Genomic DNA, 15,082 nt, shown 5'->3' with positions numbered 1-15,082 from the left:
CGCTCTTGGTGCTGCAGAGCACTGTCTGCTGATTCGGAGGAATGCTCTCTGGTCACAGATGCAAGCAAGCACGTTCCTTGGCTCTGTGCATTACCTTTTCTCTTCTTCTTTTGCCCCTTGAAATTGCCACTTCGCTATTATTTATTGCTTTGTATTACTTTGCTGTTGTATTTATAATAAGCCGAGGAAGGAAGTCAGCAGTCGCTTCAGTGAGCTGCTGTGTAAACGTGCAGCCAAAAGACAGCCCTCAGCCCTTGTGTGTGGATGTCCGTTCAGGCCGAGCAGCAGTGAATAAATTGCCACTCTTTTACTGTCTGGGAAGATGTCAGAAATGAAAAGTGTTGCAAGGAGAGACCAAAATCTTGTTAAACTGTCATTGCACTTAAGCCTGTCTGCAGTCAGCCTGCAAAGAATAGAGGGGACCTTCTGTTACTCAGCAAGCTGGTTTCCAAGCACTGGAGCAAACCTGCCTTTTTACGTGATATGGCACATTCCCTTTTGTGCTGTCATCACTATTAAATTCAAATACAGATAAAAGGATTTAATTTCAGTTGCGGGAAAGCGAGTGTACTTCAGCCCTCTTAATCTCTGTGCGGTTCAGATTTCCCGGGACTTACACTGAGCGTGTAGATCAGATAAAACCGCACTAATTGTGTTCCTTCTTTTTCTGCCCCCCTCTCCCCATTTTCTTTCTGTTTATCTGGCACTGGATGTTTGGAAACTGCAGAACTCTGTTTGGAAACAAGATCAAGTCGGTGGCCAAGAAAGCCTTCTCAGGGTTGGAGGCCCTGGAGCACCTGTGAGTAACCCACCATGCCTCGGAGTTTGGGAAGGGGGGTCTGCCAAAAGTAGCTGCTTGAGAGATCTGCTAGCAATTTAATAGCGTCTTTGTAAACTGAGAAGCCAGTCCATTTGTGGGGGCCACCTGCTTCCTTCTCATTAGAAATCCGCCTCAACTTTGGCCTTTTTTTGTGCCAGGAACAAAGTTATAGAACATATGGCAAATCTGCATGCTCTTAATTTTTTGATTTGTTCTTGGATAAATATCGCCTTGACTTGCACATTGCTTCTTTGCAGGCTGTTGGCAATGAAAATGTGCTATTTCGGATACAGCCCCCCCCTCCTCCTCCCCTGCCCCAGCTTCCTCCTGAATCTAGGCTCTGGCAGTGACGCATGTTGCAAACGACTGCTTACGACGCAGGCACCGAACATCCCCATTCAGCACAACTGCCTCAGAGCGATTTGCAAGAAGTAAATTTTGGCTGCCACTATGTAATTTTTTTTTTCCTGTGTCCCAAGGCTGATGACTCCAGCAGTGATTCATGAATAACTTCCTTTCTGAATTAAGACCAGTTAAAGTATATGTGATTTTGCTCTAGATGTTTTACTGGCTGTTGGTCGTATGAAATGTTATGACTACTGAGAGCGTACTGAAAGGTTAGGGCTGCCTGGCTGGGGGGTGCGCTCCCAGATAAAGGTTTCCTTCTTAATGCTCTGCTGAGATTCCGCCTGCAAGGAGGGCTTGTCTGTGCTGCACTTCACTTAGGAAAGTTAAGCTCCAAATCTGACACTATCCTTTTTTAGAGGAGAAGTGAATTTTTTAATTAGCAGTAGTTGTGAGGGAAGCTTTTAAGAATACCTTCCTTTGGAAACATTGAGATGTTTTTTGAACACAATAGTATCCTCTCAAAGTCACTTTCTAATAACTTCTCAGATGCTGTTTAGTGCAAGTATTTGCTTTCTTTATGTTTGCTGAAGGTCTAGCCTGGGATACCACATTCCTGACTATCTTTGGTTATCAAGTGGGCTGAGGAATTTTTGAGCTATGGATGATGGAGGTAGCTGAGACTTAGAAAGTGTAGTGAGAAGATGGAGTACAGAATGACTTAGTGATTTATTCCTGTAATTTTTGTGGGTTACTATTGCTCAGCAATACTTAATATGAAAGTGTTTTGGAAAAAGCAGTTTCTATGAGCTGCAAATGCACAGTACCTTAATAAGGAGCTACCAAATCACCTGCTACTGGAATTATTGCTTAAATATGGAGAGACTTTGTCACAGCCATAGCGTTCCTTTTGTTCACGTTGTCTTCGGTTGTGTTCTGCAGGAACCTTGGGGATAACGCCATCCGCTCAATTCAAGCAGACGCTTTCGCTAAGATGAAGAGCCTGCGGCAGCTGTAAGTAATTGGACTGTGCACACCATTAAGGAGGCAGGGATCCTTCTTGCTCTGAATGTGAGAAGTAGCATATTGTTTCCAGTGGGGTGTTATTCGCATTACCACTCATTTATTTCCTCCTCCCCCCATCCTCCACAGGGTATTTTTACACATGAGTAGATGTCACGGGAACATCTTGCGTTTAATAGCGAGTGAAATTAGATCATCGGAACAGGTTCTTCCAGCAGGTTCGCATCTGTGCAATTATTCATCTCCGCTCAGGAAGTCCAGCCCTGGTCTTGTTAGCCATCCCTCCATCTCACGCTGCCACTGATTTAATTCCCAGTGGCCCCTCTGCTGTACCTGTGTTTAGGGTTCACATACAGTGCTGATGTTTTGGCGATAAGCACCATTTGAACTGGATCCACTTTTCATCCAGCCTTCTGGTGTAAAAATACAGCTGTGTTATCAGAGCTGCTGCTGGTGCTCCAGGCTGGGGCTCTGCGCTGTTATCAGACACCGTTTCCAGCCTTGCTGGGTTTCCTTTTCTCTTCTTCTCCATAAATATTTAATCCACTGTCAGTGCATTGTTACACTCTGGAGTAGTGCAGTGTCTGAGGAAGAAGAGATCACTTATTTGGTATTTGGGCAGGTTCAGAGTCTTCTTCCTGACTTTGGAAATGGGAATCGGATGGTTGATGCTAGCAATGACATTTAGTACCAGTGACTGAGGAATGAGTAAGATAAACGTTGCATGTCCATTGTTTGTTTAACCACCTTATATTTTGCACTGGCTCTTGAAACAAAATTGAGGTGAAAGATTTTTCTTATTAGAAAAGAGCTTGTGGGATCCCAGATGCTGTGAAGCAACCTTTATACCGTGGGGAAGGTGGCTTTCTGGTAGGGAACACATACATGCAGAACGCATTGTACTGGAGCCTTAAATACTAGGGTCCCTCTGACCTGTCCCAGCAAGCCAGCAGCATCTATGCTATCACGAGTATTAGGGGCTACACGTCTTTCTAGGACAGCAAAGTGGACAACTTTGGAAAATCAGATCCCTCATTCCCTTCTTCTCCTGTGTATTTATTTCTTTTCCCCTTTCCTGGCTAGATTCAGACTTCAGGATTTCCCAAGGTTATCAGGTAGAAAAATGGGAAGAGATTCACATCTCCCAACAACACAGTGCTGGAGCCGAGATTCTGCTGTGCTCTTCATAACCTGCTCTTGCACTTCTTGCAGTATTGCAGGACAGAACTTCTCTTTCCAGGGCCATTTTCCCAGTCTCCGAGGCATCCTCACATTCAAATTGAGGATCAGACTGGGTTTTGCTAGGATCTTGGACCAAACCAGATCAAAGTCTGACTTCCCTGTTGATATAAACTTGCAGTTCTTCACTGGCCTCAGAGCTATGCTGAGCCACAATTTGGCCCCGAATATTAAAAAAATAAATAAATCCCGAGGCTCCCCTTTTATTTGCCTCCTTTTCACAGCTCTGTTTTTAACAGAAGGGGCCGAGTTCCTGTTAGGATGCTCAGAAATGTTTTTGTGTTTTGCTCTCCAAACTAGTCACTGTTTATACTGGGTTTACACAAATGTCTGTGGTCATTTCTCATCCACTGCTTCTGTGAATCAGTAAACACAACATCAGCTGCACCTCTTGTCCCTGGTGGTAGTGGTGTGTGAACATGTCCCTTCCAGAAGGCAGGCAGAGGCCTCTCCACCTGCTCCTGTGGTGTTGGCCACTGAGGGAACAAAAGGTCTTACAGCGGGAACTTGGCATCCTCGCGCTCAGCAGTTGAGTCCTGAATTCAGTCCCCGCCAAAGATGCTCAAACCACAGAGGCAGAGAGAGAGCGTGCGTGGTAATTAGAGAGGAGAAGTGGGAGCAGGGCGGGCTGTACTGTTGACGTGTGCCTCCGCTGCGTGACGATCTGCCTCGGTTTCTCTCACGTAAGCCAGGGATGGCATTGCCATTCTGTTCCTGGGGGTCACTCTGGAAGCGTTAATAACTATAAGGCGCTGGGGAGTGTCACTGGAGTACAGGAGCGGGTTGCTCTGTGTGGAGACGAAATGGTGCTTAAATGTGTTATGTATTTAACATATCAGTGCCTCGAGGACAACCCTGCAGTCCTGTTGTTTTTCCTTCCACTCATGCTGGGGAGGGAGGGAGGAATGTGTCTAACATGAAAAGGCTGTGAGCTTTCCAGCCTTCTCTCCGTGCGGGATTCGCAGCAGGCTCATGTTGGTTTTGTTTCCCTGCAGCCACATAAACAGCGACAGCTTCCTCTGCGATTGCCAGCTGAAATGGTTGCCCCAGTGGTTAGTTGAGAAAGAGCTGCAATCATTTGTGGTGGCCACCTGCGCCCATCCTGAGTCATTAAAAAGCAAGAGCATTTTTGCTGTCCTGCCAGAAAGTTTTGTGTGTGGTAAGTCTTGCCTGTGTGTTTTGAGGTTGTATGAAGCGTAGGACTCACTTGGGAAACATTTTCCCTGACTACTAGCATGTTATTATGAGAGGGTTTCTGTTTTGTTTTCTTATTGAATGGGATCAAAGGAAGCCCAAGCCTGCATTTTAAAAATTTGTCATTGGCTACAATTTATTTCCCACCAAAACCACACAGTGCATTGCTTGCATCCAGTGTGTTCCTTACAGGGCTCCCTGGGTATTCAATCAGAAGGGACTAACGCGTATTCCATTTCCAAATGGGCTGCACAGAGACTTCTCCTGTCGTCTTGGTTTGATAACTGCCAAGAATGCAGCTATAATTTTTTTCACTCCGCAGTGTTCTGAGCTTCTTCTGTGTCTTTGTGTTCTTCACTGATCTTTTCTCCCTCTTGGAAATAACAAAGGGTTAAAAACAAAAAAACATAGGAGGATCTGTCCATCACAGCTCCTTTTTTTTTGGCCAGTAAGGCATTACACATGAAGCAAGCAATGGCTAACATTATAATCTTCCTCTTTTCTCCTGCAGTTGTTCTTGATTCTAAACAGCACCTACTGCTGTTCTCCCACCCAAACACTGCAGTTGACTCTGCACCTGAGCTGTGGTTGCAAGGCAGCTTTACCTTATACCCAGCACACACAGACATCTACCGCCTCTCTCGTAAAGAAACGAAACGTAAATGATCAGAGGAGACCAAAGCGTTGCTGCTCATGCATCCAGCTTTTGGGCCTGGTTTGGTGAGCCAAACCCTGTTCTGTGGAGCCAGCCAGCGTGGATCCTGGGTGGAGCTGCACATGGCTGTTTGATGAAGGAAAAATGAGCTTTTGAAAACACTGTTTAACTAAGTGGAATGCATGACTTGCATTGAACATGGAGCAAAAGCTTTGTTCTAGCTGCTGTCCCATGTCCCTCTTGATCCCAGAGTGGCAGGGCTCTGCCTAGGTGGCCTCTGTCTGAGCGAGTCTGGGAGGCTTGCTGTGTTCATCTGGAAGAAGAGATCATGAAGGCTCCATCCCCACAGCAACATCACAAAGCGAAGACAGCTTTGCTTCTCCAGTGCCTGCCAAGTCCTCCAGGCACTAGTACTCGTGGTTCCAGAGGCCTGGCTGTTTAATTAAACCTTAGTCAAATATTAAATTACACCATTTGTAGAAATCTAATAAATGAATCTACTTGGAACCTTGCTAAAACCAACAGTCTTCAGGGCAGAGAGAGAGTGTGCAAAACTTTCCACTCCAGACAAGTGACAGGCAAATAAAGCTGCTTCTCCTTTGACAGTGCATGCTGTGGTCACCTTGCTCACAAGCATTTATCCCTAGAGGTGACATGTGCAGCCCTTTCAGTGTCCTCCTGCTACTCTCCTCTCCTGCTTCATGCTAAGGCAGGCCTGCAGGTGAACTTTTAAGTTCAATTGCTCTTCATGCATGGGTTGTACAAGGAGGAATATTTTCTTCAGACTATAGTATCTTTCTGTCGTTCAGCTACATTGGTGAAGAGAGCTAGCCATCTTCTAGGTGTCACTAAGTGACCACCTCAGACCACTGATTACAGAGGGAACCAGAGGAATGAGTCCTTAGACTGGCTCCTCAGTGGAGTTATGCATGGTACATCTGCCCTATAGAGCCAGTCCCAAAGCTTTGCAAGAGGAAACTGCTGTCCTGGTGTGGACAACAGCAGATGTAAAAGCAGATGTGCAGTAATATCTTTCACTTATGTGCTACTTATTTCTTGTTGCATCTCTTTGCTTGCTCCAGTCTTTCCTCATAGTCCAGAACTAACAAGCCTGCTGTTTTTTCTTAGATGATTTCCCCAAGCCACAGATCATCATCCAGCCCGAGACGACGGTGGCTGTCCTTGGGAAGGACATCCGTTTCACTTGCTCGGCTGCCAGCAGTAGCAGCTCCCCCATGATGTTTGCATGGAAGAAAGACAACGAGATGCTGTACGATGCTGAGATCGAGAACTTTGCCCACGTGCGGGCAAAGGATGGCGAGGTGATGGAGTACACCACCATTCTGCACCTCCGGCACGTCACCTTCGCCCACGAAGGGCGTTACCAGTGTATCATCACCAACCACTTCGGCTCTACCTACTCCAACAAGGCCCGACTCACCGTTAATGGTGAGTAGGAAGCTGCTTTCTTATTCCTTTCCTCAGCCTAAGCCGGTACAATTCTCTGGGACCTACTTTTGGCAGGCAGTTACTCCTGAGGGTCCATTCCTGATGGTGAGGAGCTCCTAACCTCTTCACACCAGCTCCTTGCATCTCAGTGGAGGCTGAGAAATGCCATGTGTGGAGCACGTGCCAGGCTTGTGATGGCTGCCATCCAGTCAAGCACTTCAGTGCCTTCTTAACTGCTTTAGCTGCCTCTCTTTGTCTGTTCTGGTAGAGTCTTTGTCCAGTGAAATGGGCAAATGAAAGCAAAAATACAAAAGGATACAAAGAACAAGTATAGTGATTGAAAGTTCTCCGTAGGAGAGAGAATGGGTTTTGTTTTCAGGTTAATTGCAGAAGAAAATCAGCTATGATCCTGAGGAGGGGGGTGCTGGACACTGCAGCCGGGTATGTGCTGCAGGGGTACAGGGCTGCGCCCCAGCAGTTTGGATACATCCTGCAAAAGCAGCTTACCGTCCTGTTGCTTGTGGGTGATCACCAACCATACCCATCTCCTGCCCAGGAAGGAAAACAGTTAGAACTGCGCAGACAATGGTGTTTTCCCCATGAAATTGTTCATCCCTTTTTCTTGTTTTTTTCTTTATCAGTGTTGCCCTCATTTCTCAAAACTCCCCGTGACATCACCAGCCGGATAGGGACGACAGCACGGCTGGAATGTGCAGCTGAAGGACACCCCACCCCACAAATCGCCTGGCAGAAAGATGGGGGCACGGACTTCCCTGCGGCCCGAGAACGCCGCATGCACGTCATGCCTGACGACGACGTCTTCTTCATTACGGATGTGAAGATAGAGGACACGGGTGTCTACAGCTGCACGGCACAGAACTTTGCGGGATCTGTGCTTGCAAATGCCACTCTGACTGTAATGGGTAAGATGCGTTAGTGCCCCAGGAGACCAGGTGGTCTGGAAGTGGGAACTGGAAGGGGTTGCTGTTCAAGCTCTTGAGCAGTTGCAGATACAGAAGAGGGACAAAGAGCAGTAGCAGCTCTGCATTAGTCTTGTTTCGTTCTTCTATATTGTGGTTAAGTAATGAAAAATACTCTGCTAATTAAAAGGAGTGTGAGTCGCATTTCCTCTTGTGCCAAGGAAGCCCTTCGACCACCCTCTTTCCTGCCTGGGAATATTACTTCAAAAGGAAATTGCACTCCCTCTCTCTTGCCCTACGAAATAATTCATGTGTCAGCCATTGCCCCTTGTCCTTGGCAGTTTCTTTGTCGGGAAGACTAACACCAGTTCATTACGGGAAGGCCTTGGTTGTGATTATTACATCTGTTGGGTTTTGCAGCTGCTGTGCGCCTAGGCACGTGGCTGCCGAGTGCATTGCTGTGTATTTGTCTGCAGGAACATCAGTTACCTTCAATACTGTTAAAAAAAAAAAACCAAAAACTGTTGATACGCTGTCCCCAGTAATGATTTCTGTGTTTATTCCCCCGCAGAGACACCATCTTTGATTCATCCACTGGAAGACCACGTGGTGTCCGTAGGTGAGACTGTGGCTCTTCAGTGCAAAGCCACAGGGAGCCCAACGCCCCGCATTACCTGGCTGAAAGGTGACCAGCCCCTGGTCGTGACAGAAAGGCATCACTTTACCTCCGGCAACCAGCTGCTGATAGTTAGGAATGTTGTCTTGGAGGATGCTGGGAAATACACCTGTGAAATGTCCAACACTCTAGGGACAGAGCGCGCACACAGCCATGTGAGCATCTTGCAGTCTTTTGGCTGCAGGAAAGACCGCACCACCATGGGGATCATCACCATTGCCGTGGTGTGTAGCATCGTGCTGACGTCTCTGGTCTGGGTCTGCATCATCTACCAAACCAGGAAGAAGAGCGAAGAATACAGCGTCACCAACACAGGTAGCTCTAGTCTCCTTTCTCTAACCTGGTGTGCTGGCAGACTTCCCACGGCATGTCAGGTAGCCACACAATCACACTGGAAAAGCAGTTGGCTTGTCTCGGTGGTTCTCTTGGCTCACGCAGCTGGAACCAGCTTCCAGTTGCTGTTGCAGCATGTTCAGAGCTGCATTTCTCCCCTCGGCTGGCTCTTCAGAAAGGTTTTTTCTGCTTGGCAGTAGTTTCAGCCATTGCTTTGCTACTTTGATTTTCCATGACCATAAGTGATAGCTCTTGAGACAGTCTAGATTATGTTCATGATGCTGGGAATCTGTCTTACTTCTTGGGAACCTATTTTCAAAGACTTTGTACTCAAAACGTGAAAAATTAGACTTTGAAGCTGGAATCTCTTTTTCCATGTTGCCTGTAAGAGCTGTTGTACCCTGCTGATGAGGAGCATCCCTCACTTTTTAGGGATGTAGTAGTGTGTGTTGCTTCCTGCTGATCTTCAAAGGGGATAATTAGTTGCTGAAGTAAGTTTTTCAGTGAGAATAAACTCTCATGCCCCCAGTGTTAGACAGCCTCTGAACACAACTATGGAAGAAGCAGCCTAAGGCTTCCCCACCTTGGTGGGATTTGCAGCCTTCCTGTATTACCCTTGGCTTTGCATACAGTACAACGCAGGATTTTAAAGACATGGGCTAGATAGGAAGTCTTGGATATCATATGACCAGTGTGATGTGTCAGTGGGATTTCTTTCTTCCCTCTTTTTTTTTCAGTCCTGAAAATATAGGGCTTCATGCCTAGTATAATTGAGTTTCACTTGGTTTTGCGTGACAAGGGAAATGGAAATTGCCTGATGTAAAATGGAGAAAGCCAAGGATAGCCAAGGGGCTTAGAATTACTTGCCTGCTTAAGTGAATCGAAGATCTTGTTCTCCAGAAGTCTCTTACTCATGACTTTGGGAGATGGAGGACTTGAGTGAAACAAGGTGCTTTGAATTTCAGGGGAAAAGGAAGGATTTACTTGTTCTGAAAAGACAGTTCCACCTCCACTTACCTTGTACGGACTGTGCCAAATGCAAACATCCAAAATAACTTTATCAGCACTGTATCTCACAGCTTTAAGCTTTGAAAAACCAGGAGTGAGGCTTCTGAGGAGAATGGAGTATTTACACAGTTCAGTTTCCATTGCATCTACAGAAAATCCCAGCAATAGACCTCATCCCAAATCCCTCTTGAAAATGTGATTTTTACATGCCTCTGAAAACAGAAGCCTTTCTAGCCGATGAGGAACTGACATTGCTCTGCTCCCGTTGCTCTAGACGAGACCATTGTGCCTCCTGATGTGCCAAGCTACTTGTCGTCACAAGGGACTCTTTCTGAGCGGCAGGAAGCGGTCGTCCGAGTAGATAACCAACAGCCGAACGGGCACGTAGACAGCAATGGTGAGAACCACTTTAATTACTTTTTTCTGTAATGTTCTACCTGAACTTGAGATGAGAAGGGAGAAGGCACAGTACGAAGAACTTCTCTGCTTGCTGTGAGTTACCGGAAAGGTCTTCCTAAGGCCATTCTCTAGCCGCTGCATTTATGCAGAACAAGGATCTGTCTTTCTTTCACTTCACAGAGCTGTCCTCTCCCAGTGATAGCTGCGTCCATACAAGCAGCCTGCCTCAGAAACTGCTCGCTCAGCCCCTAAGGACTATTTTTTTGCTAATTTTAGATTAGTTCTTTGGCACCAGAGTTACCCACAGTTAAGCTGTAGTAGAAAATACATTAGCATTGCCTGTCGCTGCCTTCAGGCTTAGAAATGAAATGCTGGGATTTTACAGTATTTAAACACAGCGCGTCAGGAAGGAAAAGTTAAGGATTCTGAACTGAGATTCTCCTGAGATTGTACGACATTTATTCGGGTAAACATTAGCTTAAAATTATCTGTTATCTCCGCTGCTATTTTTTCTCCCTTTTGCAGCTTTTATGGTAGAAATAAGACTAACAAGTCATTCAGCGGAGAGCAGATGGCTGTAATCTTTAGCCAGCTGGTTCGTTTGTTACAGGTATGTGTCAGACTGATGCTGGAAGGTGTCCAGATGTTGAAGCTCCCACTGTAGGTTGCAGACAGCCAAAGCTGTGTATCGGCTATAATAAAGACACTTGGAAAACCGAAGACACGGCTGATGGAATGCTTGTTCCAGATAAGACAGGTACAAAACCCATTAATCTGGAAAGGTATTTCGTGTTTGTACAGATCAGAAAGCACTCCAACTCAGGCAGCATTAAGAAATTGTTACCTTCAGAAAAAAAAAAGCCTAGAATGATTCTCAGGTGTGAACACAGTAAATTTATTTTCTCCTGCTTGCTTTGATCCCCTGTCGAGCCTGGATAGTTAGAATTTGAGGAACTGTCAGAGAGAGGCAGACGAAAGCTCACGATAGCCATTGCTTGCAGCTGGCTGATCAGTGTTTTGGTTTCAGCTATTCCTAAAATATGAGAGGACTTCCAAACTGAAGGTGTTAAAATTTGTCATGCTCTTTTAAAGGGGCTGTCAATGTCAAAGCTTATTTTATTTTCAAAATGTAAAGGTTGTTTTGGGCACTACACCTGCCTCTGCTCTTTGTCAGTTTCTGGGGTGTTACACTCATACTTCTCTATTTTTAGGATGTGTTTTCTGTTCTCATGCTGTATTGTAACATCCACAGAAAAACAGCCAGTGAAACAAATGTTCTCTCCAGGACAAACTGTAAAGTTTAATAGTGGAAAGTTGTTGAGTGCACTAAGGAAATTAACTTTCAACATTTAGAAACTCCTTCCTGCTCGCTGCTTTGGCTTCTGCTCATCTGTTACTACCACTAACAGTAATAAAGTATCCTGAGATAGCAGTGTGAGCTGACAGGGATCCCTGCAAAGCAGCAGCACAAAAATAAGAAAGGTAACTTGGTATTTTAAAGCAGGTACAGGGCTGGGAAAGGAAATAAATGCAGAGTTTATTAAAAAAACAAAACAAAAACAACTAGTAAACCTATTCATTGGAGCTACCTTTAGTGATGGGTGGAGAGTTCTGAACAAAGGCAGGTATTTACCAGCCCTGTGTAAACCTGAGCAATGGCGGATGATTTAGTGAGAGATTCCCACACTGCTGAGGGACAGATGAACTAAACAGCTGCCTTTTCCTTCCGTGAGTTGTGTGCTTCAGTGCTGACAACTTCCAGCTGCTTAATCTTGGTTTTCCCTTCTCCCTTCAAGGCTACAGCCTGCCGGCGGTGTGCACGGACTGCAGCGGCAGCACGGACAGCATGAACGTCCACGTTTACCCCAAGGAGTCGGAGTACTACTCCGAGAGCCTTAAGACTCTGGATAATACCTACCCGAACACGCTGAGCAGCAAGGAACGAAACTGGAAGAGGGGTGCGGGCACCGGCCCTCTTTATCCCCAGCCATGCAACGGGATTGCCGGTGGCAAGAGGCTGGAAACAGACGGGACCCTCTACCCCAGCAACCATGACAGAATAAGGCCTGTGAGCGCGACCAGCCCGCTGCTAGCAGACAAACACAGTACGTGTCTCCTTGGGGATGTCTTTTTCTCCCCAGATGCAACAGAATACCACGTGGGTCATATCAGAGCCCTGCTTGCTCACATCGGCTTTTTTAACCAGCTCAAGGGCATGAATGATAGTGGCAGGGTTGGTTTTATAAGGAGCGCTGGCAGGCTGAGCATCAACTAACCGTGCTGCTGCTTTGGTTTTTTGCAGGCTCTTCACAAGCAGTAGCAAAGCCTTCAGAGCTTAACAACCTTAATGTGGTGAGAGCTTCACCAGCAGGAGGGTCATTAAAGCAACTGAACGTGCTTCCTGAAATTTCCCCAGCACTACTGGATTTGCAGAGCGAAGCAGAAGTGAAGCAGGCTCTCCTGTCCAACGGCTGCACGCCCAAGCCGCGCGACTCTGTTCACGAGCTGAAGCCACCGAACAGATCGCTGGACTGAGAGGACAGACTGCCATGTGCAAATTAACAAACACACTATTATTTTTTTAAATATTTTGCACAGAGTATATAGGCTACTTACTTCTACCTCAAATCTTGGACTGATGACCTGTCAAAGGCAAACAACTGAGGTATGAGAAACCAGCTTGTATGGGGAACAAACTCCTGTTCGAGCGTCATCTGTTTGTACATAGTTTAAAACTTCCCTGAGAAGTACGAAGCGTTCAAAAGTTGACTTGCATATGAAGCACATAAATGCAAGGGATTATGTGTAAAGAGAAAAAAGTATTTGATACAATTGTACATAAGAGTTTTCATATATAAATATATATATATAAATATATATATATCTTTTACAGAGGCTATTTTAATCTTTAGTGCATGGAAAACTGAGTGAAATTTTACAATTTTGGCAATATTGTTTTCAGTATCAGGTTGCTGTTAAACATTGTGAGAGAAATAATTCTGGTGCCTTAAATGCGTAAGCAGAACTTTAAAAAGCCAGACTGTTCCAAAGGGATTGTCCTCTTTTCAATGGAAGTTCCTTTAAATCAAGTATCAATTGGGTTACTTAGCACAAATTTCCTTCCCCTTTGAAAGTTACTGCACTTAACTCATTTAAACAGAGTTCTTCAACTGTTTCAAGTGAAGTTGACAGGGAAAAAACCATGCGGTGAGAAATTACATAGCAACCTGATTTTTCCTGTTGGTGGAAGAACTTAAATTCCATTACTTTTTAAAACTGCATTAAAATTAGGATTTGAACTGTGACTGTGTGATACACTAGAGTGGACCACACAAGAGGCACTAAATAATTCAACAACAGTGCAGAGCCCGAAACAACCAGACAAAAAGGCTGTCATGATTAGTGAGCAGTCATTACCGAAATTAACTCATGCGGGGTGGTCTCACACGTTGCACCGTTCAAAAACCATCACAGCAGAAGGCGTTACCTGCTCTTACGCGCTGTTACAGCACTGGGCACCTGCAGACCTCACTGCAGACCTTCCACCTCCCAGACAGATGCAGCTTTACCTGTGTTCTGCCTGTTCTGGAGAGGGTTTGGAGCTGGCCTGACAACAAATAAAATCACGCTCCTGAGCTGACAGCTGTACCGTTAATTCAGCTGAGACTTTAACTTCTTTTCCTGCAAGACAATATGAGCGCTTTCTGGTTGAACACCATTACCCCATCTGCAGCCAGACTCTGTATGAAAATGGCCGCTTCAGGTGCATTATCCTGCTTCGTGTAGCAGTTCTAGGCTATTCAGAAATACACTCATTTAGAAGGGAAACTCTGTATTTATGGCTGAAAGTACTCTGTTAAATGGAAATGGCCCAAATATTTTTATGTGGCCTTTTAAATTCATCCGTTGGGGGGGGGGGGGGGGGGAGAAATACTCACGTTGGTCAGATGCATCTTTGTTACTTCTAACTTCACTACAGCGCTTTTTATTTATAGAAAGGCTGCTTTCTGTTGGTACCTGTGGATGGAGGACTCCCTTCCAGTGACTTGTTGAGTTCTGCTAACATAAAGTTGCTGACTCTGGTGATGACTACTTTGGGGGAAGGTTTATTAGAGGGTTTTGTTACCTTTTTTTCCTTAGGAGCAACTCAAATGCCTGTTCCACCCAAGCAGAGTCTGGTGGAAATCCACCTTTGCTAATACTGTGGCTCAAAACAAGCATCAGAAATAAGGGCAGAAACATTTAATTTTCTGGTCAGATCCATCACTTGGAGATCTGCCAGAGCGCTGCCGCGTCCTGCCCAGCCTTACCTTGAGGAGCCACCGCTCCCTGTGCCTGTCGCCCCGGAGCCGATGGCGAGTTCCGCTGTAGACGAGCCGGCTGAACCTGGCCTTGATGAAGCAAAGCGTAATTGAGCCAGGTCCCTGTCTGTATCAGTTCCTGACTATTGACACATTTGCACTTTGAGACAGGTGGCTGGTTATGTGGAGTGCCAAGTTTATCCAAAGCAGAGGAAATGGATGTTAGAAAATTATAAACCGAGCGTGATTTTTCCCTTTACTCAAGGGAAAAGTATGCTTCAGAACCGACTCGCAAGGTGAGAACAGTGGAGCCAGGGACAGGGGGAGGATGGGAATGACTTAATCGACTCATTTTGCTGGCAGAAATGTCATCACCATTGCAGATACAAAGCATATTTGTCACATTAACACTAGACAATAATGTTTCTGAATAAAGTTAACTGCCTAATGTTATGACTTCCACTAAATATGTGAATTTGCTGCTTCTAAGAGGCAATGTGAAAGAGGAAGTATTACTTTTGTGTACAAAGTTATTTATTTATTAGAAAATTTGGTACAATGTTGTACATTGAAAAACATGTAAGATATTGAAGTGTCTAACAAACAGCATTGAAGTGTCTTTAATAAAGGTTCATTTATAATATTACAGCTGGTTTTGGTGAGAGTGACCTTTTGGGAGTTTCAGTTGAAAATTAAATAAAATTTTAATCCATTGCTATA

The 15,082-nt window shown here is 45.4% G+C and overlaps 1 protein-coding gene across 1 annotated transcript in view; it reads left to right on the top strand.

The window, feature by feature from the left end:
- LRIG1 (leucine rich repeats and immunoglobulin like domains 1) overlaps nt 1-15,082 on the top strand; it is a 94,338-nt gene extending 79,256 nt beyond the window's left edge. The window contains exons 10-19 of the mRNA XM_086755339.1: nt 728-799; nt 2,108-2,179; nt 4,423-4,586; nt 6,405-6,725; nt 7,367-7,648; nt 8,217-8,636; nt 9,937-10,059; nt 10,672-10,818; nt 11,858-12,166; nt 12,364-15,082. Of these exons, the coding sequence (XP_086611465.1) occupies nt 728-799; nt 2,108-2,179; nt 4,423-4,586; nt 6,405-6,725; nt 7,367-7,648; nt 8,217-8,636; nt 9,937-10,059; nt 10,672-10,818; nt 11,858-12,166; nt 12,364-12,596 (2,143 nt within the window). The 3' untranslated portion in view covers nt 12,597-15,082. The remainder of the gene's footprint in view (nt 1-727; nt 800-2,107; nt 2,180-4,422; nt 4,587-6,404; nt 6,726-7,366; nt 7,649-8,216; nt 8,637-9,936; nt 10,060-10,671; nt 10,819-11,857; nt 12,167-12,363) is intronic.

Source organism: Chlamydotis macqueenii, chromosome 10 (assembly GCF_036417535.1).
Source record: "Chlamydotis macqueenii isolate bChlMac1 chromosome 10, bChlMac1.mat, whole genome shotgun sequence".
Taxonomy (NCBI): domain Eukaryota; kingdom Metazoa; phylum Chordata; class Aves; order Otidiformes; family Otididae; genus Chlamydotis; species Chlamydotis macqueenii.
Note: the sequence above shows the minus strand (reverse complement) of the source record. Positions and strands in the feature narration are given on the sequence as shown.